Raw genomic sequence first — 24,892 nt, 5'->3', positions numbered from 1 at the left:
AGTAATCTGTGAATGATGAGTGAGCAAGTAGTAATCAAGTGTAAAGTTCAGTGATTATTGGTTAAATTTACTCGTTTCCTTTTTCTCTATTTTCCTCATGCTTTTTTTTTTTTTTTGGTTTTCCTTTTACAAAATATTTCTTCCTTTTGTTCTCGTACAAGATGTTCCCTATTGTGTTGTTCTTAATTATATGTGGTCCATTCCTGTGCTCGATGGAATATTTCAACAATTCTCAAGATATGGTACGCTGAATGGAGATTAGTGTGATTTAGCCAGCTGACTCGGCTCCCATATGCAAAAAAGCCCAAAGAAACCACTGACAAATAGAGAAACACAACACTGTAGTGAGTGAATTCTGAAACTCACACTAGCGGGCGAAACATCCGGAGGCCAAAAAACCACGGCAATCGTCGCAAAGATGCAATCTTTATCATCATCTTCAGTCCATCCTCACCTCGTTCTGTTGACCATTCTGAGTAAATTAATGTTTTTTTCCTCTCAACTTTTCATTTTGACAATGACAATGAAAATGAAAATTTGAAGTTTCTGGTACTTATGTTGTTAGTGTCGAACTGATTTCAGGTCTTTTGAAATTCTCTACTTCCCAAGAAGGGTTTTGTTCTGCACCATCAATCTTGAGTGCTGACCGGCCGCTCTATTGGAAAGTAACAAACCCAACGCTCTCGCCCTCTCATCTTCAAGGTTACTCCATAATTTTTTTCCTTTGAAAAACGGATACAATTTTTGGATTTTATATGTGGATGAGTGTTTAATCGGTGCGATTGGTCTGGTATCTGGTTGTAGAGAAAAGAATATTATGCTAGGCTTGTCTGGGCTCATTTTTTCCAATTAAAAGTTTTCGGAGTTTTGGTCTGGGTTTTAGTTATCAACAAGAAGATTAGCATTTTTTTTTATTTTTTTTTTTTGAGGATCTCTTTGTATTTGGTTTGTAATTTTGAAAAACTATTTTTCAAATTACAAAACTAGAAAACGTGTTTAGTTTGAGATTGTATGAAATTTGATTGAACTGACAGGGTTAACACAATGGGTGCTTATCTAATTACACCGGCAATTGGCTCGCATTTTGTTATGTTCTTGGCAAAGATGCAAGGTGAGATTCGGAAATTTAGTGACTTCTGTAGCTTCAAATTCAAGTTATTGTTTCAGGTGCTGTGTATTTGAGGCTTTGAGTTAACATTTTGGAGTTGATGATAACCGCGAAAGAGACTTATTATAAGAATGTGGACAATATGCTTTGAAAGTTTTATATCTTGTTTCTGATACACTTTTACATTGTTCTAAAAATCCTTGTTCATTTTTCTTCAGAAAACTCGAAATCGGGATTGCCACCTATTGATGTTGAGAGGTCTGGACGCTTTTACTTTCCACTTTGAGAAATTTAGACTAGAGTTTTGTTTTTAATATTATAATGCAAAGCCAGTTTGCATAGGATCGTATTAAAGGTTTGCTTTGCATTTGATAAACTATGGCTGTCTTTCTTGTGCTTGCACATTCAGATTTGTTTTTGTGCTTAAAGGTTCGGTGACTCTCATCGATGCATCAGCCATCAGTCACAAACTAGAGGTATAACTGCTAACTTGTAATTCCATTTGTTCTGTTTTTCACATTTTAGGGACAACTTAACCTTGTATTGATCATGAATTTTTTAAATTAGGTGTGGAAATTATTTAATCACACTGATAATAAATAAAAACTGGTTGACTACCACATTGTAGTCACCTATAGGTCTTTGTATCTAATGTCTAAGGAGCTGCTGTAATATAGATTCATAATTCGGCATTAAAACTACCTTCTTGTTCTCTAGGTCGAATAAACCTTGATCAGTGTATGCCATGATCTATATAACCATGAAGAGAAGTTAATAAATATTTTCTGGAAATTTGCAGGTGGATTCATATGCTTATCTTCCTCCAAACTCTAAACATTCCTTGAACTCTGATGCATCTGCCACACTTGTTGTATTTGAAAGAAGGTTTCTTCCTTTTGATTTTTCTATATACCATTATCCCAGAATCCATTAGTCATATATCATCCACATTCAAATATTGCTTTTCACTTTGAAGCTCAGCATTGTTAGGCTCAGTGGTAATTTACTTCACTCTAATGGTGTTAACCGGGATCAATTATGATCATGAAATATCAAAGAGGAAATTAGTTTTAGACATTGTTGTTTGTTATCTTAGAATTATGACTGTACTATTTTTTTTATGACATATAGTGGCATAATTTTCCTTATTCAGGTATGCCTATTTGGAAAATCATATTGTCGAGCAAATTGTTGGTTCAACAGATAAGCAGCCCCTTCTTGAAACTCCAGGCGAGGTAAACATTGTTATCTTTGAGTTTCTTAAACATCAATATTTTTTACATACCTATTTATAGCTTAGGTTTTGATTTAAAGCATGCGTATATGGTTATTGAATTTATAATGGAGAAACTTATAGCTACATTATGGAATACTCCTTGTTATTTATGCTTAAATCCCATCATTTCATTTTTCTTCTCCGCCCTCAGGTGTTTGAGCTTAGGAAGCTTCTTCCAACTTCTTTGCATTACGATTTCAACATTCATGTAAGTTTTAACTTAATCCCCGTGATGAATGAATACCATCATCCTGATGGTCCTATCTAAATCTACTGTCTTACTTTTCATCTAAAGTTTCTTATGTAGTACCAATAACTCAAAATTTAAACAAGAATTACTTGCAGAATGTGGTGCATTAATAATGAATGATTTGATGCAAAAATTGTAGTATCGAAGTTGGAGAAAATGTCTTGAACAAAGCTTCCTCTTTCTTCTCCTTCTGCTAGTCCTTTCTTATTTTGAATGTTAGATTCCCAAATTCGGCTACTTATTTTCGTCTAATTTATCCATTTGACAGATAATGGACTTTCAACCAGGGGAATTCCTCAATGTAAAGGTATGAGGCTGATGTTGCTTTCTTGGTCGAGTCGTATGACATGATATTTCTTTTCTTTGAAAAGTTGCTGCTTATAGTTTCTCTCATCTTGTGGAATAATACTGAAACAAGGATGCTTTGTTTGAAGCTCTGAAACAAAATATCGAGTCAATAATGTTATGAAGATGTTATATTCTTGAACTTGCTTTCACTAGTTTTATGTTATGTTTGATTTCACATTCCTAGTTCCCTCCAATGTATCATCAATTATCCACTGATGTTGGATCTACTTAAATTTGACGGTTTCATTGTGGATATTTTAAAATTTAAAGTAAATGTTGATTATTTCTCGTCATTATGGATGTGCCTAAAATTTTGATTCTGAAAGCTTTTAACTTCTGATTATCTTAAATGTATTTGGCATGTTGACAGGAAGTCCACTATAACCAACATGGGTTATTGCTTTTGGAAGGGCAGGGTATCTACCGCCTGAGGGATAGCTGGTAAGAATTGAACTGTGCTGCATAAAATATTCTGAAAAGACAGGATAATTTTGTCAGAAATTCAAGATTGCATACGTCGCCATAGGGTAATAGTGCTCTAAAACCTCATGGTAACCTCTTTAAGGATCCATGCCCCAGAAATTGCTTTGATTACCCTTGCTTGTAGAAATCTTTTCTTTTTACTGTAATCCCCACACTCACACCCCAACAAAAAGAAATATTAAATCCTTACTAATGCAATTTGATCCCTAAAGTTCCTGTTTAAGTATCAACCCCCTATTAAAAGGCCCAAATTATTATGTTTTCCATTTATTATTTCAGTTGACTCATTTTCCTATCTAGCTTAGAAAATTGAGAAGTTGGGTTGAATTCTTAAGAGTATCACTCAATATATCTGCCCCATTTATGTAAAAAGAAACCTTAAAGTTTGTAGAAACAACTTGGCGTTATTTGGGGGTAAAACAACTGTAAATGGTTGGTTCATGCAGCATTGAGATGACACATATTTCGTTTGGCTATTTCTGAGTTCTTAATATATACTTGCTTCATCCCCATCAATAGAACTGTCAGGAGTACTGTACTGCTCATCGATATTAAATAAATATATATAAAAGTATAAAAGAAAATCCTATATATTTTTTGTTGCTTGAAATTTTCACTCAAACTGAGAAGAATCTGCAACTTATATTTTTTCTTTTAAAGATTTCGTCGCTCCACTAGAAAGATGTGTTAGATATGCTTAGAGAATATTTTCATATTGGAAATTAAGATTCAAAAATAGTCTCTTTATCATCTTCATTGTCTAAGATCCATGTCCTGGAATATCATCAAAGACGATAGGTCTTACTCTTTTACGCATTTCTGCTTATTGGATGCAAGAATATTTATTAATCAATCTAAATATTATAAAATACCTTTCCGCCATTAAAAATTCCTGTTCTCTTGACTTGTACTTGTTTTTGATGGGGAATAGGTATCCAGTGCAAGCTGGGGATACAATTTGGATGGCACCATTTGTGCCTCAGTGGTAAGTAAAAGGGCTTACGCGATCTTTATCTTTATATTGATGTCACGATAGTGACTCAATTTACTCAACTTTTTTCAGGTATGCTGCTCTTGGCAAGACGAAATCACGCTATTTGCTGTATAAAGATGTGAACAGAAATCCATTGTAACAACAATTTGACAGTCCTCAGTCATGTTAATCCATTTTGAAGCATGTTCCAGGCTTCGCTTATTCTAACTTAGCTTGAATTAAGTACACTAAGATTGGTTCTTTTTTCATGCCCATCTCGAAACTCTGTGTATTGCTCGTAGCACTCGAACTCTTGGTAGCTTGGTTCCAAATATATATTTAATGTCAACATATAAAATTTTCAACGTTATTCTGGCATCTGTACAATTGGTCGAGCATTACTATATCTGATACTGGTTTATTTATCTTAGCACGCTGTGGTGTTGTTATTTCACAAGACTCAAATGAATGGAAAGTATTTATTTCAGTTTACTGTAAGTTTGAAATATTCCAACTTGAATGTACTCACGAGAACCTATTTGATGTTGAGTTGGTTGACAAATTTTTCAAGATCCCTAGTGAGCATCGTACTATCCTCGTTATTGCATTGGTGCGTTGTACATGTCTAACACACTTTTGAAAGGTTCTTGGATTTCTGGTATGCGTTGTCTTCCTCTTAATTGTTGAAAACATTTTTGTCAAGTCGAATATTGAGTTGGCCAAGATATCTTGGATTAGATTAAGCCTGATCTTTCTACTTGTAACACCAAAAATGTCTGGAGCCACTAACTTTACGTTATAAGATAAGTCAAAATCTCAATACAACTCTACAATTAAGTTGGGGCACTCTCTATCTAACTCAATTTCACAGCTTACAATGTTGAAAATATAAAAAATTATGCTATACGCATATTCATCTTGACTTCCCACCTATGTATCAAAATTTAGTCAGTAATGTGACGGTGTTGTAGAAATCAATGGCTATGATGGATGCCACGTGGAAAAGTGTCGAACTCAATGTAAGTGAGAATATACTTGTAGCATACTTCAGTAAAAAATGATGTTTCTCGTTGGACGAATCTTCATTCTGAAATGGCTGCAGTTAGAAGTCTTTAACCATATTTACACCGTAGCTTTTCCCAAGAAAACACCCTATGCACTGTACACATATTTCTGGCAGAACTGTAGCTCAATACGAGAGTTCAATTATCATATTTTCCTGTATAAGTACACGAGGTAACGAGGTTCTTGTTAGAGTACACATTCTCCAAAACCATCGAGCTTGCATACATGACGATTAAAGGAACATGGCTCAATCTGGTGAGGCCAACAGTTTTCTCAATACATTAAGCTTGTCCAAGCACCAATGATTGTCCCTAGTCTTCTAGTCATGAAACTATAATATAATATCTGCATGTAAGCAATTAAATCCGAATATCAAGATCTTTAGAATACATGATTTTCACATATAATTTTAATTGATCAAGAAGCATACCTTGATTCATGGCAATAATTGAATAATGTAACTCTGCAAAGGAGAAACTAGTAAAATAAATAAACCATTCTCTCCCTTTATCTCTTTGTAATTGAATGGACGGGTTCCATTTACGTTTATAGGCATAGAGAGATAGTTTCTCATAGGCCATAAAAACTACAAGCGAATAATTATAAAATTGCCACTTCTCATCCTTTCTCTGCATTTCCAGGATAACTTCATTCAAGCAGAGTGGAAATAGTGAGTGAGTTTCCTTAGGCACTAACATCTTCCAATTTTCATGGAATTCCAGCCACTTGTTTCACTTGATGATCAGATAAATAAATGCGCGATAGAATTAATTTTACATTGACGTTAGATAATATTCAAATTAGGCACTTATTATCTATATATTTATAGGACTTACAGCTTATAATCTCTTATATTTTAATTTAATCATTTACCAAACTTGCACTAAGTTTAAACGGAACTGGCAAGTGATGGGAAGAGAAATTTTATTCTCAAAATTTGATTTTAATACAATTTGTTAACTTATGAAGGTTGGGGACGTGATTGAGATGAAAAAGAAAAAAAGTTAAGAACTTGATTACGACTTTGAGCAAAGGTTGGGGACGATAAGTGCACTTTATCCTTATCTAAATAACAAATTTCAATGATAAACCAAGAAGTTACTATTGTGTACCAATCGTTAATGAATAATATCTATTTTTTGTGTTTCTTTCCGCGCAGAACATTTTAGGCCATTGTTCAAACGGGTCTCAAAAGTTAGAAGATGCTCTATACAACATTGGTTAGAGGCACAGAGTAATCTCAGACATTTTGGTAACCACTTAATTCAAAAGTTTTAGCTATTAAAAAGGATCGATCAAATGTCAATTTATATTCATGAGTCTTCTACAATGACGCAATGAATGACAAATTATTTAATGTGCAATTAACGAAGGTATGAGACAAGGTGCAATCAAGAAGGTTGTTTTAGAATCAATAGCACTTCTAGGACAAGTACCATTCAAGTTTACCTTCTTCGACTAATTTTTAGGCGCGGAATATCCAGAGGTTAAAATTTCCAAAATTTAAGGGGTTGTTCTCTTCGTGTTTGAGTTTTGTAGTTTTGAGTTTTGAATTCATTTTGAGTTTTGTATTTTGAGTGTCGATTTTGAAATTGTTGAAAATATATTCTCTTTGTTATTCTGATAAACTGTTTTTCAAAACATAAAAATGGAAAACACGTTTACTTTGAAATTTTCAGAATATTTTTTTATAATATTTTATTCGAGAAATCTGATTATTCAATAAATTTTAACAGTTTAATGTTAATATAGTATTAACACCCACTATTAGTTGAACGTTATAGAAATATTTCATTTTAGCTGTTGGATTTTATTTGTATTTTAAAGTAGTAACCAACTTCAATTTTTTTTCCAATTTGACCATTATGCACGTCTCCGTGATTAAAACTAATGACTCGTCCATATCTCTTGGATTGTTTGAAGTTCTTAAAATCAATTCCATTTATAATTATTTTTTATTTCCATCACTACCAAGCAATGAAAAATATACAATAATGAGTAGTAAATTCCCTCTCATTTTGAGTCAGGGCGATAGTTTTTAATCGTGAATAAATACAGAATGGCCAGACCATTCTAATCAATTTAAACAATCCCAATATAATCATCTTAAACAACAAAATAACTATCTACATTTCTTGGCAAATTTGAAATCAATTACACAAATTTTTATTCATCTTTTCGATAAGGCATACAGCATCAAGGTACAAAAATACCAATTCCTTTCTTTGTCGCACTAGCCTAACCAAGGATTTCAGTGAAACTCTTCGTTCTTTAGCCAACCATAATCTTGAACCTTAGGTATGATGGTGTCGCATACCTCATAACCATCAATCACAAGAACATGGGATATCAAACATTCACTTACAGAACCCCGTTTTAAGAATATGAGAATGCAAATTTCCAGATTCTTTTATTTGATTAGATGTTGCCTCTCAAGCAGCCAAGATTACTTCATGGACAATTACGAAAGGAACAGAAGTGACAAACTTAGAGGATACAATATATAAATCACAGCTAGAAACTTTGCCCATGACTCGAAAAGTAGTGTTTCAAACAACACCGCAATCAAAGCATAAAAGATTCAAAAACACAAATGCGCAATGTTTTTGCAATAACAAACAGAACAACCAAAAGTACAATGCAACAATAATATGACAAGGTTTGCAGACAACTCCTGATATTCTTCTACAATCAGCTCCCTGACAGAACTGGTAAACATGTAAAACAAAAATGTTTAGTGAAGAAATCAATGACCAATAGCTTCTTGTCTTTACGGTAGTGGTAAGCTAGCGGTGTCAACAGATTCCGGTGTTTAGTCTTTCGATGTGCCTCATTTGAGCGTCGAATTGATCATTCCTCATTTTATTAATCTCTTTAATCCTCTTCACAACTACTGTCAATCCACTGCCCATGGTTGCCTTGTATGAAGATCCTAATGTCCCACTTGCAAGGACCTTTTGCTGCGGCCTTCATCAAATCTGCCAATCCAAATTCACCACCATCCTCGTTCACAATTATCAAATTTGCAACACCTCTCCCACGAGTCGAACCCTTTCTACTCAAGCCAAGTTTGCTAGAGCCCAACCCCTTTGGCTCGACTCTAAATCCTTCTTCCCAACACTTGGTGCACTCAAATCAACTTAATCATCAAGATTTTCCTTAATCATAAGATCAGTAGGCTCTTGCCTTCTCCTCATCATCAATAAACCCACTGCCATAGCCAAAAGCACAACTATAACAACTATTAACAACCAAATCGAGATCCTTGTACTCTCTTTACCAACAATTTTTTTGTGGGGTGATGGACTAATTGATACTTTAGATGGATCACAAGCCTTACCTATATTTTCTCCACAGAGCCCTACTTGCATTAAATTTCACCAATCCAGGGGGATAGGCCCTTCCAAATTATTATTAGACAGGTGAAATAATATCAAACTAGGCTGTTCAAACAAAGGATACTGTCCGAAAATTTATTATTTTCAAGATGCAGCTCAATTAAATGTGACAATTGGACTAAGGCCATCTCCAACCACAACACCATTGCACCATTTTGCACCATTTTTTGGTGCAAAATTGCTCCAACCCAACACCAAACTTTGCACCATTTTGCACCAAAATGGTGCAAGTGTAAAATGCCCATTTTGCCCTTATTTTACATTTTCCAAATAAATTTGTTGAGGGTATTTATGTAATTTGTGCTATATATTTTTTAATACAATAAATTATTATTATTTTTATTAATATTAATAATTATTTTTGTTTAAAATAAATTTTAAATGTAAAACATAATAATTAATTAAAAGACGAAAATAATTTAAAATACATCAAACACGATTAATTAATTATTTATTTAGTAATTTATGTATTTCTGAAATAATTAAATAAATAATATTTCAAATAAGTAGATTATAAAGAATAAAAAAAGGGAAGAAAATGGTTAAATACTGTTCATTTGGTGTAATTTTTGGTGTAATGATTGGAGATGAATTTTAGTTTGGTGCAAGATTTTGTGCAAAATTTGGTGTTGGGTTGGAGATGGCCTAATGACGATGGAATTTCACCTGTAAAATTGTTCCCAGAGAGCCCAACTTTCTTTAATCCACTCATCGTCGAAAAATAATCCGAAGGAAATTCACCTGAAAACTGGTTACCTGATAAATATAAGCCCTTTAAGGCTCCCATTCGATGAAACTCCGGTATGGGACCTGAGAAGGAATTTGACATAAAGCTAAGACTTCGAATGCCTATAATATTCACCAATGCATCGACATCTATCTTTCCTGATACCCCCAAATTCCCGACATCCATCAATCCAACAGCCTCCCCAAAACCGCAATCGGCGTCGAAGAGAGAGAGATAGAGACGGGCCCAAACGAATGGGTTGCGGTGCCACGTTCACAACAGAGTCGCCTCCCCACGCCGGCGCCGTCATCGGTGCATCACTTTTGTCGCCTTCCCACGCTGAAGCTGGCGAAGAGAGGAGAGGAGGAAGAGAGAAACGACGGAAGAGAGAAGGGAGACGGCAATGGTTTCTCTCCTGTTTTGCGTGTTTTCAAGAAGTTCGGGTTTTGTACAAAAAAATGTTCAAAGGGACGTTTTGCATTTTCTTTACATTTTTTTTTTTTCGAAAATTTGTTTTCGAAAACGTAAAAGAGAACACGTTTTCACTGTTTTCAAAAATTTAAAATAGAAAACGGCTTGAAAACAACAAAGAGAACAAAGCTAAGTCTCTAAAATTCTTTTCTAGGGAGGCTCGCTCTAGAGGAAATGTTTTAGTTATTAAAAGTTTACTGACCTTTGTTATTGTCTCAAAATTAACTCAAATATATCCTATTACAAGATAATAGATAGGTGATACAATATCAAAATCTAAGAAAGCTCAACAATCTTTCGACGTTTTCTAGATTTCTGATTCCTGGATGCTATTCTTGAATCCTTTTCAGCAACCTTGGAACAAAATTTTGCAGAATGTTTGCTAGTTTCTTCTTCGTCGTCCTTAACATTGTCATCGTCATCGCCACTGCTATCTTCAGATTCTGACCCGCTACTACTATCGGCGGCCAAGGGAATTATCGGTTGATAACCAGCTATTGCAGACTCTGCAGCAGCAACAGCTTCCGGGGTATGAAGATCAGCTACACCCAGCATCAAGTCCTGGGAACATAGACATTGACGAATCAGTTGTAAGTGAAACTTGCTCCCCCACCACCATGAACAAATAAAAGAAGATAATCTTTACCATTTCAATGTATTCAGATTCTCTTCCACTCAGGACTTCAATGTCATAATTTTCAGGTTTGTCCTGTATTTTGCCATGAGCAGTAGCAAAAACTTAGTGCAAACAGAAAATAATCAGATGAAAAACGAAAAAGTTCCATTCTTTTATTCAGTACTTATTATACCTTGGCTTCTTGCATCAGATTTCTGTTTGATTCTGATATAACGCCTAGGAAATCCTTCACTTTCCCAAAAACTGCAACGAGACCAAGACCCAATATCATTTTGTTTATGTACTAGAGTTTCTCGGACTCCCTAACTGGAGAGGCAAATTTTTTCTCCAACTTTGAATTTATTATTCCTTTTTTTTCAATTGTTACTTCTTTTTGGTCAGGGTGGGGTTCATCGGAGGCACCTAGCCAATCATCTAATAGTATCCCTAATACAAGGTATCTGTTTGGCATTCCATAGGGGTACCCTTATGCATGTTACTGTACATGAAAGAGTGCAGTTATTGAACTCCATTTTCCATCATAATTTATGAAACACTAATTTAACCTAAGCAATTTTAGATTTTCGAGCAGCTCCCATTGGTTTATAGTAGGTTCTGAAAAGAACAACAATATCCTGAGCAACACTAGCATTTATCTTTCAAAATTTAGCGAGGTGATGACCAAGAGTATTTGGGGAAGAACAAAGTTTATGACGAGTAAGAGCATGAGCTTGTGACCCAGTAAAGATTTTTTTATCCTAAAACCAATTAAAGATAATTTTGAACATAATAATATATTGCTAGAAGCATCATATTCTTCCTGAAGAAAGTATTGAATTGGGGCCAGTGTTTAAAGAGGCCAAATCTGGTAATGTAGCAAAATGCATACATCGGAGGTATAAGCTCAAATCACTTGAAGGTGTATGCCTCAACCAAATAATTATAAGGATCAAAGAATATTATACTCACAGAAGACCATCAATCATCTAAAAATTCCACAATAAAACATTTCAACAAAATTTTCAAAGTCTAAATTGCAACTAGAAACATCAAATGGATAAGGGCACAGGTAGGTTCTTCATTTCTTCTCTAATTTAATATTTTAGTTTCTAGGGTTGCCCTAAAAACACATAAAACTATGAACAAACCAAAAAAGTAGAGAACTTAAAAGATTCCATAAAGGGCAAAACTAAATAATGCTCAATGCATGCCTTCTCGCCTTGGCTAATGCCCTTACTTGGGTGCATTTCAATATATTTCCTTCCAACCTTTTTATTGATCTCAAAGAGTATGTAGAACGATATTAGTGTAACGTCCCAAATTTCTATAAACCCAAAGAGTTACCAATAATGATTTCTTGTTATGAACGGATGTGACAATAAAATTTTAAAATTTGAGGCAAACAAACTAATGTGAACATAGCATAGTTTTCTTTAATCCAAGAATATTTAAAAATAATATACTTATCAATGAAAATCAACAACTTTCCAAGACAATAAGGCCCTGTTCTCTTTACCGTTTTCGGGTCGTTTTCTGTTTTCGATTTTTCAAAACGGTGAAAACGTGTTCTCTTTCCCGTTTTCGAAAACGAATTTTCGAAAACGTTTTCGAAAACGAAAAAAAATTTGTGAAGAAAACACAAAATGACTTTTTTGTCGTTTTGGGCGTTTTCAATGTAAAACTTGAAAAAATTGAAAACGCGGGAAACACTTCTTTTTTTTTTTTTTTTTTTTTTTTTTTGGGGGGGGGGGGGGTTTAAATGTTTGATGAAGTAACTTTTAAGAATGATTAGGTGAATACATCAAAGCTCAAATATAAGGAGATGGAAAAATGAGAAGTTCTTGGGACTTTCCTCCAGTCAATCCAACTTACAAAATTTAAAAAAAAAAAAAAAAAATTAATTTTTTTTTTTTTTTTTTTTTTGATGTTTTGAGGTGGTGGTGTGGTGATTCTCAAAATTTTAAAAAAAAAATTATTTTTTTTGTTTTGAGAAACTAACAAAAAGAACGTATTTTCAACAATTTCAAAACAAACACTCAAAATACAAAACTCAAAATGAATTCAAAACTCAAAACACAAAACTGAAACACAAAGAGAACACCCCCTAAGTTACTAACAACAAACCACATCAAATCAAATAAGAGCCCGTTTGGTAGCCATTTTTTTCAAAATGTAGTTTTCTCTCATTCTTTATTAAAATAATATTATACGTAAATCAAAAAAATTTCCTTATTTTTCAACCACACATTTCACATCAATTTACTATTCTAAAATGCATTTTTACATAAAAATGCCTATCAAACACCCCCTAAATCTAGCAAAATGTTCATGTTTCCAAACTCAACACTTGATGCATAAATTGATTTAGTGTCAACAAATAATAACCATTGCATTACTGCACTATTAAGAATTTACAATTACAATGGTACAACTCGGGGAAGCAATGGTGTCGGTGTTGGTTACACCAATATGGACAATGACCAATGTCAGACTTGACTTGAGAAACATTATGATGCATAGCTTACTAGCAATTAACAGTAGAGATGCATCAAATTCTGATCCCTTTTGTGAAGAAGAGATACTAATCGTGTTGTTATGTTGGTCTAGCATTGATGCAGAGTCACTATAGAAGCTGTACAACTGCTCATACATGGTATCTATACACATCTTTTGCTTATATTTGTGGACTCCCTAAATGTTGATATTTAAGAACAATTACATTATTGAGTAGTTGGAGAATGGTAACTATCATCATGAAGTACAAGAAAACACATTGTACGTGGTGCTGTAGTGAGGCTCTCATTGACTGAGACGAACTTTAGAATTTGAACTCCTAAATAGTATAAAGCAATCAATTTTCTTCATTTATAAGAGTTTTACAGAACTAAACTTGTCAACTTAAAATCAACAAATAAAATGAAATATTCAAAATATTTATATTACAATCAAATAAGAATGCGGAGATGTTCTAAAGGATTACTTAAATACAACTCGTGAAGCAAATATATCAATCAATTTTAGATAGTTGAATTTTTCAACAATTTTTTTCAATGGATAACATGACTAATCCATTCAATCTTTGTTACTATATAGTTGATCGAAGATAACTCTCAATCAATTTCAACAACGAGAAACTTCTTTCCGCTGATGCTAATGAAACAGGCATGGTTAGCAAAATCTTGTGAGTAATGCAAACATTTGAGAAACAACCATTCATTTTCTTCAAGTAATGTAATACATCAATTGTTCGTTTTGTTTCTCTAGGTAGATAGCACTTCAAAGCTGTCAACTCCGAATTTAAGTCATCGTCAATAACCTTCTTTGAACACATCTATTCTCCCACTCATGTTAACTCCATTGTTATACCCGTAACCTCTTATATTATCAATATCAAGCTCAAAACTATGTTAACTGTTTAACAAATTTTTAAGCTCGACAAAAATTTCAAGTCAATATTTTTTGTACCGTTGACAAGTCTATTAAATCATCCATGCATTGTATTACTAAAGACATTTGCTCCTCATGACTCGCATCTAGAGTACAATCAAGTACAGCAGAAAAATAATCTGCATGTTTCACTTTTATGACAATTGCACTTTTCACCTCGCCTGCGAATGTTTGTATCAATTCATTTTGAATCTTAAAATCAATATATACACACACACACACACACACACACACACACACTGAATCTCACGTGCTTGATCACGTCGAATGTGTTCGTTAGCACTTGTTTCTAGTGCTCTCTTTCTTTGTTGATGGGCAATTGTATGCTTTCATCACTTGTATGTTTTGTTTGAAGTCTATTTTTCAATTACATCTAACTAGTCATGCACCATATATTTTTATTACCCACTTCAAGTTTTGTAACACGCCAATTCACATTATGTCAATCTTTGTATCCATCATTACCCAATTGGCAAATATTTTTCAAAGTTTATCTGTCTCAAACAACTTGCAGCAAAAAACCAAAGATCTTGTCCGAAGAAATTGAAAATACCAACTTCTATCTAGTTGTCTGCCAATTTACCATTAACAACTTATATTGTGATGATTCAAAACGTCCACCATGCAAAACGTCCACCATGACTATCTTTGAAAAACAATATGTCATCAACTCTTTTTGACCCATTTCAATTAAAAAGTTCTTTCATATTTGATCAGTGTCAATGTCTTTCTAATGTTCAGGATCATCAAAATTCAAAAAAAAGTATTTCTCTTGATTTAAATCTTCATTTTGAACATTTTTCATCATTCTGTTTTGATTTATTCACATTGACAGGTTTAATGATTTGTCTCGTTCTCTTTCAGTTCATTTACATTACCATTGTCATTCTGATTCTCTCGTTCCTCAATTACCAAATTTTTCGAAGCCAAGCTGGAGATTTGATAAGTACTTCAATGGAAAGAAAATAGCAGATAATGTGGATGAATTAAAAGAGAACGAGAAAATAATTAAACCTGCCAATGTCAATGAATCAAAGCAAAATAATGAAGATAATTTTCAACATGAAGATTGGAGAATTGCTTTTCTTTGGATTTTGATGATCTTGAAAATTGGAAAGGCATTCACATTGATTAAAGATAAGGGACTTTTTACTTGAAGTAGGTCCAAAAAGAGTTGATGGCATCTTGTTTCCAAAGATAGTCAACGTAGACATTTTGAATCATCACAATATAAGCGAATAATGGTAAATTGGTTGACAACTTATAGAAAATTGCTAGTGTATTCAATTTCTTTGGACAATATGTTTTATTATTGCTGTAAGTTGTTTAAGATAGAAAAACTGATGAAAAACTTTGGCTAATTGGATAATGACTGATACAAAGATTGACATAACGTGCATCGACGTCTTACAAAACATGAAGTGACTAACGAGCATATAGGTTGCATGACTAGTTGGATGGAACTGAAAATTATGTTTCAAACAAAACATACAATTGGCTATCAACAAAGAAATAGAGTACTCGAAACAAATGTTAACGAGGATAATTGCTATTGTGAAAAGATTCTCTAAAAATACGTTGACATTTCGAGAAAAATTTTGAGCAACATTATGTTGAAAACAATAAACTTTTTTTGCAAATGATAGAAATGGTAGCTGAGTTTGATCCAGTAATGAAAGAACACATTCGATGTGCTCAATTACGTGAGATTTAGTATACATATTTTGGTCCTAAAATTCAAAATGAATTGATACAAACGTTGAAAGGCGTGGTGAGAAGTGCAATTATCACAAAAGTGAAACACACAAAATATTTTTCTGTCATACTTGATTTTACTTCATATGCGAGTCATGGAGAGCATATTTCTCTAGTAATACAATGTGTGGAAGATTTAATAGACTTGTCGACGATACAAGAATATTGGATTAAATTTTTAAGGTAGATGATACACAAGTACTTGGACTTTTCGCTGAACTTAAAAATGTGATTAAGCAATCTTGAGCTTGATATTGATAATATAAGAGGTCAAAGGTATGACGAGGTGCTAAGATGTGCAGGAGATAGAGAGGTATAGAGAGACGGTTATTGGTGATAACTTATTTTCGGAGTTGACAATTTTCAAGTATTATTTACATAGAGAAACAAAAAGAGCAATTGATATGCTACATTACTTTCCAGAATAGGTTTCAATGAAGGATCTTCCTTGATGAAGAAAATGACTAGTTGTTACCCAATTGCTTGCAATATTTTGCTAACCATACCAATTACAATTGCATCAATAGAAAGAAATTTTTTCAAGTTGAAATTGATTAGGAGTTATCTCTTATCAACTATGTTATGGTAAAGATTGAATGGATTAACCATGTTATCCACTGAAAAAGAAATAATTGAACAACTCGACTATCCAAAATTGATTGATACTTTTACCTCTAAAATCTCAAGGTGAGTTGTATTTAATTGATCATTTAAAATATTTTAGCATTGTTATTTTATGGTAATATAATATTTTAAATATTTTATTTTATTGTTAATTTTAACTTAACAAACAAATTTAGTTCAGTAAAACTCTTGTAAATGAAAAAAATTGGTTGTTTGCTACGATTTAAGAGCCCAAATTCTAAAGTTCGCTTTAGGCCTTGTGAAGCACAGGTTCGGCCCTGGTTTTAGTTAATACATCAAAAGTTTCAAAACTCATACAAAACAACATGGCTCTCAAAACTGTTAATCTAAAAACATATAAATTGTTACGCCTCACCTGATGAGGCTCTAACGGGTCCTACGTGGCAGGCGAATCTGGAGCTACACTCCACATCACTCTGCCCAAGAGGTAATTTGGTCGAACATTCGTGAAGAGGCCGAACCTATATGAGATGTCAAACCCATTTGACCGAGTCGACCCCATATGAAGAAACAAACTCTCTTGCGGAAGAGGCTATAAGGGGGCCTAGCAGAAGATCTATGCAATTCTTGATACGTGATTGATGTGATAATTCACTGTTACTACCGTCCTATCCAACCAATTAAGTCAAGTCTAAGCCCAGCGTCATATTTTTAAGCAACAAAATGGTATTAGCATTCAATACTTATTATTGATTGATACCTTCAACAAGAGGTCTCAGCCGCCCAAATGAGGCCATATACACTTTCATTCTATGGTCGACATTCATCTTATTCTAAAAAGCTCACATAATGTGTGATTTCAAAGGTAATGTACGTTTAGACTCTTAAACTATAACTTTGCTATCCTTACTATTATTATCACAAAATCCCCCATAGCCAACCCCTTTTTTATATTGGAAGCTTGTGTCCAAAGCACCTCTCATCCTCACTTATCTACTATCTCAATTGATTTGACCGTTAGAGTGCACGTAGCCAACTCCACCCCACCATAGGAAGCCACATGTGGCTAACGATTTGTCCAAGTGTGCAAGAATCATGCATGTATGGACGCTGGAGGCATTGGATCTATTGGCCACGTTATAGTTACAAAATTCGAGGTCAATATAAAATACCTATAGATCTCTTCAAATCTCAAAATCACGGAAAACAATTACCATATAGGAAAGAAAATAAAAAATGAAAGCAGGGTTGTCATTACCGTGGCTCTTGGGAATAGGACTAATGGTGGGCTTCTGCTCAGGTGGATTTAGTTTTGTAGTTCCAGGCTGCAAAAAGATATTATCTTTGCCGCAAAATTGAAGTTTTGACTCTATAAAAAGAATATCAATTCATCAAAAAAAGGGGGGGGGTAATATGGTCAAATCTTGTAAATATACTTACAAACAAATTGTAAAAAGAAAAATGTATCATCTCCGGGAAAAAAAATGTATTCTTATTTTCCTCTTATCAAAAAATTATTATAAATTACTATTTTTTGTTACTTTGCCTTGTTTGTGAGCAATGGTATCTCTTTTGTGGGTCGTTAGGGGGGGGGGGGGGGGGGGAGAATGAAAACAACACGAACTGAGAAATTTCCAGTAGATAGATAAAAGAAACCTAAGCGTAAAGTTGAAGGGTTAGTGGTGCTACTATTGGCCTCCAATTCTAAAAGAACTTTGCTATTGAAACTCATCGTAACAAGTTCGCTGTTTCGTGAAGCCAGAGAAGGAAGAAGGGCAGAGGAGGCGCACAGACAATTTAAATAGCTAGGGGAATTTTTTAGGGAATTTTGCATCACTGGTCCATAGCCTATTCCCTTGGTAGTAAATTGGTCCAACCCTTAAAAAAATTAAAAAAAATTTAAAAAAAAAAAAATAAATAAATATATTTATATAAGAGGATTCTCACTTGACACAACAATTATTTCATTTGTATATTTGTTATACAGATGAAGACGGATATAGCTATGAATATGTAAATACATAATGCTTCCACGATAAAGTCTTCTTGCAGGATTTATCCTTGAAGGCAGGAGCTCTACTGGAAGATAAGGTGCAAAGATAAAAACGACTTATTTTGCACTTTGACAGATTAGTTGGGGGCTCTTGAGCACTGATCAGTTTGGGGCACAACCTGCGGTTTAACCTGTCTGCAACTTGAGTGGCCAAGGTGTAGACTCCAGAATTTAGTCACTGTAAGGTGGATACCTAGATATCAAAAAAAAAAAAATTGTGTATTGTGTAGAAGTGCTTCTTTGCCTCCAATATAGCACTTTGTTTAATTGTTTTATTTTTTTCATGTCTTTAGTTGGTGAAAATTACTTTTTTTTTTTTTTCTGATTTGTGGAATAACTTATGTTCTCTTCAGAAAATGTTATAATTATTTTCTTTTCGATTAAAAACTTATCTTGAAATGAACTTTAAATGGGGCGGGAACAACATTTTCAATACCCATCTTTATCTCGAGGCAACAATCCCTATCCACTCCCATCCCGTGTACCCATTTAGGTGGGAAATTCTCGTCTCATTTGAGACGAACTCCCACGTGTATCGGGTTAAAATATTTTTTTTCGCCATCCTTAGGCAAATTTCCCAAGAAAAACTTCTTACATGTTTCTGGTGCGCTTATGATGCGTTTCTTGGGTTACTTTCATCAAATAACATGTTCCTCCCCTACTTTTTACAAAACATCCACTCAAATTATCTTTTGCGTCCTACTTTTTTTTTCTACTCCATATTTTTTCTCTTAGAGTGTGTTTGATTGACAATGAAAATATCACCTAGAAAAAAAATATTTTTCATCTTTTGTGGAAAATAAAAACCACATCTACTCAAGGAAAAAAATTTCCTTAAAAATAAAGAAAATTAGGCAATTTTCAAAAATTGGAAAATGTTTTCCATGAAAAAAATAGCAATCAAACACCCCAAATAGAAATTTAGGTGGAAAACTGATATTTTCCATGGAAAATAAATATAATCAAACACACCCTTACAATTTCCTAATTTATTAGATTTTCTCAACACGCACTGTATGTATCGCTCACGGTATGTAGGAAATTGCAAAAAGTAGCATGTGAATCCCCAAGTACACTGGTGCATATTTTAAGTCTCTATTAGAGCCTTTTCTTTTTTTCTTTTTTTCTTTTTTTCAAGAATAGATTTTGTAAAATGTAATTTTTTTTGGATAATAAGAAGTTGTCGAAGTCTAGTTCTGTTTGATTTCGAAGGGAGTCAAATTGAATACAAATGAAAATCATAGAAATAGAACAATTGGTTACATATCTAACTATTGAACGGAAACGAAATCAAACCACTAATTTATGGTTTTGATCCGATTCGATTCTTTATATTTAAAAATTAAAAATAAAATATGAAATATGAAATTACTCAACAGATTGAAAATAAACAAAAATAGAGTATAGGACAATACAAAAAAAAATCAATTAAATAAAAAATACATTCCAAAACTCAAGATCAAGTAATAAATGCGAAAAAATGATAAACTATAAAACACAGCATAATCTATAAAATCTAGATATAAAATTAATTTTTAAGAAAAAACCGTAAAACTATAAATATTTAGAATACATGTAGTATTTACAACCTTATTATTATCTTTTGTAGTCATCAATGATCTTGATTCTCAATGACTGATCTTTTGAAAATAATGAGAAATTTGAGTTCTTATTTAACATTGAACTAAAACTATATTTTTTCTATTGAATTACATTAAAGTCATGAATTTATAAAGTATTTATAAAATTATTTAAATTTGAATTTTGATTACACGTTGAGGTTTTATTGTAAACGAAAGAAGAAGACTATTGAAAATGAAATTTTGACGCTAGATAATTTTGGGATATAATCTTCAAAGATTTGGTGCAGCTCGATGAAGTGCACTAAGAAAAAGAGAAATTTGGGAGAATTAAATTCACTATTGGTTCTAAAGATAGTATCAAGAATCGGACCAGAACCATTCTTTTAGTAGAGGAATCGAAACCGAATTGATTTGTTCTAACTTGTCTCGGTCTGGTTCCACCGATTCTAAGAAAAATGCCTATCTCTAGTCATATATGATTAAAAAGTAAGAAAATTTTTTAAATATTTTATTGGGATAATATTTTATTGAAAATGAGTTTACAAAAATTGAGTTTTAAAAAATGGTTTCAAACATGAACTAAATTATGAAATGATTCTTCATATTTAATTCTACAGTGGCCTAGGAATATAATAAACTATTAATTGATTTTTCATTGTCTAATTCAATAGTGGCCTTAATTTTTATTTTTTATACGGAAAAAGAGAGTAAAATAATTTATTTTGTAATGTAAACTGTTAGAGTCAGTGTTAGATACCACCCAAATAGATGGGAGAAAGAAAAAGGCAATAAGAATGAGAAAATGACAAGAAAATCATGCAGAGACTGAGTTAAGAATGTGTAAGAGAAAGCCCCACGGCTTGGCATAGTACAAAACAGCATGATTCTCCAAGGAGTATCGTAAATTTGAATCCCTGCAGCAGCTGAAAGGTCATATTTATGTTGAAAGACAGATGTTCCATGGAGGCAAAGTTATGTTGCTCTTTATCGTCTCCTCGAGGTCCTGTCATAAAAGGAGGTCCACAAAGAGGACAATTGTTTTCCAAATGTCCAGTCAAAATAGTTATGATCGCATTTGGATTTAGTTGGGTGGCGAACCAAAGGAGAAAGTCGCCCTTTTTCACAATGTATAACAATTTACCGTCGAGGCAATCATCTATCATTCCCTTTGCAAAGGATAATTATTGTCAGAGTGTCAATAAATAAAAACTTTCATTCTAAATTTAGTAATCAAGCTCAGAAAATGGCAACGATGTGGGGCAAGGATTCCCTCCTTATTCCTCCCGCACCACCAAGGATTTTTTTCACCCCTGAGCTGCTTCTATTCCTGATTAAGGCGAGATCAGTGGTTGGAGGCCAGGAACCCCCATTCCCCATTTACCTCAATTTTTAAATATGATTTTAATTATTTTTTTAATTTTTTAATACAATAACTAACATACCTTGTACACCATGGTCCATATGTCCAATCGAGACAATGAAAACAGTGACTGATCCATTGCACACCTAGTCTCACACTACTCCTTTACATTTTTGTTCGATAACTTTTTTAATATAAAATAAATATTAAATCGAGCGAGTTCGACGGAAGGACCATGATCTCCATCCCTGACTAGTTGCAAATTTATTGTCCACGTCACTTGGGGTTGTGTCCTAACTGGAAACGGGGATCTTATTATGATGATTGGTGTACAAATTTTTTTTTTTATAGAATGTGTACAAACTCTCACAAAGGTATGGGTCCCACATAAATAAGGGTTCCGTGAGTGGTGTTGATAAGGGTTCCGTGAACCCTACAGAACCCTTACCCTATACACCTATCATCACTCATCTTATCATCCCTTCCAGTGCCATTTTTAAACAATGTCAACACTCGTCACATTTATAATCAACTCGAGCAAAAATGTTTGGCTTATTGTCTGCTTATTAATATTTCATAGATATTTGTGTGAAATCTTGAAGAGCCGTCGATATGACATGGTCATCATAAATATACAAGGAATACCAAATCAATACTTAGAATTCCAAATTGATTGAATAAAACTAACTCGAAACAATGTCCCATATCTTGTTGGCTAGTTTGATATTTGACATTTTGTTATTATAAATGGTTTTCAATTTCTATGTGGTCCTAGTGTGTCCTTTGTGTTAGGTCAAGCGTCTTTGTATTGATAGTAGTGTTTAGGCTGTATATATATGCCAAGGAATTTTGATAAAACAATATAATATTTATTTTATCTAGTAGAAATCCTTAAATATAAAACAATATAATATTTATTTTATCTAGTAGGAATCCTTAAATTGTGGTATATTAATTCCGTTGAAAGAAAATTCGAGGCGTGTGTATTAAGAGTATTCTACTTCCTAGAGATCACAGGGACACAAATACTATATTTTTAATAATTACCGAAACCTCTCTTGAAGTTTGTTTCTCATTATATTAATTTCGTTGAAAGAAAATTCGAGGCGTGTGTATTAAGAGTATTCTACTTTCTAGAGATCACAGAGACACAAATACTATATTTTTAATAATTACTGAAACCTCTCTTGAAGTTTGTTTCTCACAAAAATAAAATAAAATAAATAATAATAATAATAATAATAATAAATTCTCATTTTATCCATCTATGTTATTATTACCTTTAAAATTTAAAAAACATATCTAATTATACTCGTTATATTAATTTTTCTCATTTTCTTAAAATAAACAATGTTATAAATTAATCAAATTGTTCCACTGTCAATTAATAAATTATTTTTTATTATTTTTTTAATATTTGAATGTAGAAATTAATATTTCTGTTATCATAATACCAAAAATATAATAAATTAGCCTCAAATAAGATTCCAAATTTGGATTATTTTTCTTTTCATTTTTCCGCTCAACATTTTTTTATTAATTTTTTCTTTCTTCCTTTAAACAAAAAATTATTTTTGAAATATATTATATATTATTGAGTTGTGACCATGTTTGCAAAAAAGAAATAAAGTGAATTTCTTCAAATTAAAAGATAATTTCCATTTATATATATCTTAATTTTTAAAATTATAGTGGTACTCTTTATAGTATAAAGAAAATCTGATATTATCTTACTTTAGAAAATACATCCATAAAACAACTTCACTTGCTCTAGACAAGTTTCAATAGTTATATACCAATAATAATGTACATGTATACATTTCATATTGGTTTGGTAATTCTTTTGTGTATAGAGATCAAGAACTTTATTTCTTAAACAAATAATAAAATTTAGAGACTTATGACGACTGTGATAATGGGTGATTGTAAATAGTATTATTTAAACATTTATTAGAGTTTATGGTCATATTTAATCGTATTTAAATTGCAATTTATGAAAGCTAGCTTTTTATGGTAATATTTAAGAATCATACTTCACATACAGAAATCGATTTGACAGAACACGTATAGATCACACACAGCACATGGAGTGAGTGATTTTATTTTTTCAATTATATTTTTCTTTAGAGGAAATTACTTGAAATGTCCACTTTCACATGTCCATTTGTAAAAATATTCACTTTCACAAATCCTTGCAAAAATGTCCATTTTGAAATGTTTTGGACCAAAATACCCATGTAAAAAATTTATGATTCCACACAAAGACAAGAAATGAATATTTTTGCAAAAATTGTATTGGCCAATAAATTTTTGACACATAACCTACTATATTTATTTCAAAAGTGCACATGTTAAATCACAATTAATGTTCATATGTTAAATTACAATTAATCTTATTTTCCTCATTGACGCAGAAACGTCGAGAATTACATTTTAAGTATAGAAAAATGTCATGTTCGGAATAAAATATCATTCTAGATTTTTAAAATGTCGAGAATATTTAATATTGTGATTTGACATATGTACTTTTAAAATATAAATGAGATTCCAATATCGAGAATGACATTTGAAATTAAATTACAATTAATCTTATTTTCCTCATTGACACAGAAACGTCGAGAATTACATTTTAAGTGTAGAAAAATGTCATGTTCGGAATAAAATATCATTCTAGATATTTAAAATGTCGAAAATATTTAATATTGTGATTTGACATATGTACTTTTAAAATATAAACGAAATTCCAATATCTAGAATGACATTTGAAATGTCGATAACATCATTTTAATGTAGCTTTTTATTGAAACTATTTTTTGAAATCCGCAACAAATTGAAAAAATAAATAAATTGCTTCTTTTTTTCATTAAGGGCATAATAGCTAGTTTAATGATAAATTTAAAAAGTGAATATTGTTCAATTGACATTCATAAAATTAGACCTTTTTTAAAATACCCCTTTTTTTCTTATGTACAACCATAATTTTGAATATTTAAATGTATGTAGGACATTATAGGCTGAGGATTTACTTTAGTGGCAAGAAAGGGATCAGATTCCATCAAGGCCAAACCCCGATAACAGACAAAATTAACCACCCTGACTCACTTTACACTTGGTCCCCGATGTATAGTGTTCGTAGCATCTTGGTCATCGACCTAATTTTCTGTAGGAGTCGTTCACAACCATTGAAAATTGGCACACTATCAACCCTCGTGAACGGTTTCTATTCAAAAATTTGTTAAAATGACAAGTTTAGCAAAATAAAAGGTAAAAAGGCAAAATGAAAAAATTAAGTGGTTCGAGTATGGGTTTAGCCAGGTTTTAGGGTGGTCACGTGGGGGGGATTGTAGTCTGCAGGTGGTACGAAGAGTTTGGAGGGGTCAACGGTAATTATAGG

The 24,892-nt window shown here is 32.6% G+C and overlaps 2 protein-coding genes across 2 annotated transcripts; one reads left to right on the top strand and one right to left on the bottom strand.

Moving 5' to 3' along the window:
- Positions 1-1,039: 1,039 nt before the first annotated feature.
- LOC111372362 ((S)-ureidoglycine aminohydrolase) lies at positions 1,040-4,930 on the top strand. The gene is made up of 10 exons (XM_022994666.1): positions 1,040-1,111; positions 1,327-1,366; positions 1,518-1,584; positions 1,908-1,993; positions 2,262-2,343; positions 2,536-2,592; positions 2,903-2,941; positions 3,353-3,423; positions 4,397-4,450; positions 4,529-4,930. The coding sequence occupies exons 1-10, from the start codon at positions 1,045-1,047 to the stop codon at positions 4,596-4,598; spliced, it is 633 nt and encodes a 210-aa protein (XP_022850434.1). The 5' UTR covers positions 1,040-1,044; the 3' UTR covers positions 4,599-4,930.
- Positions 4,931-10,258: 5,328 nt separating this feature from the next.
- LOC111372011 lies at positions 10,259-18,995 on the bottom strand. Its single transcript, XM_022994149.1, has 8 exons — positions 18,992-18,995; positions 18,698-18,748; positions 18,450-18,581; positions 18,159-18,380; positions 17,761-17,871; positions 10,909-10,979; positions 10,746-10,808; positions 10,259-10,660 (listed from the first exon to the last, which is right to left on the bottom strand). Exons 1-8 carry the CDS (start codon positions 18,993-18,995, stop codon positions 10,376-10,378), a joined length of 939 nt encoding a protein of 312 aa, XP_022849917.1. The 3' UTR covers positions 10,259-10,375.
- Between the last annotated feature and the right edge of the window lie 5,897 nt (positions 18,996-24,892).

Source organism: Olea europaea, chromosome 23, assembly GCF_002742605.1.
Source record: "Olea europaea var. sylvestris chromosome 23, O_europaea_v1, whole genome shotgun sequence".
NCBI classification, from domain to species: Eukaryota; Viridiplantae; Streptophyta; class Magnoliopsida; order Lamiales; family Oleaceae; genus Olea; species Olea europaea.
Note: the sequence above shows the minus strand (reverse complement) of the source record. Positions and strands in the feature narration are given on the sequence as shown.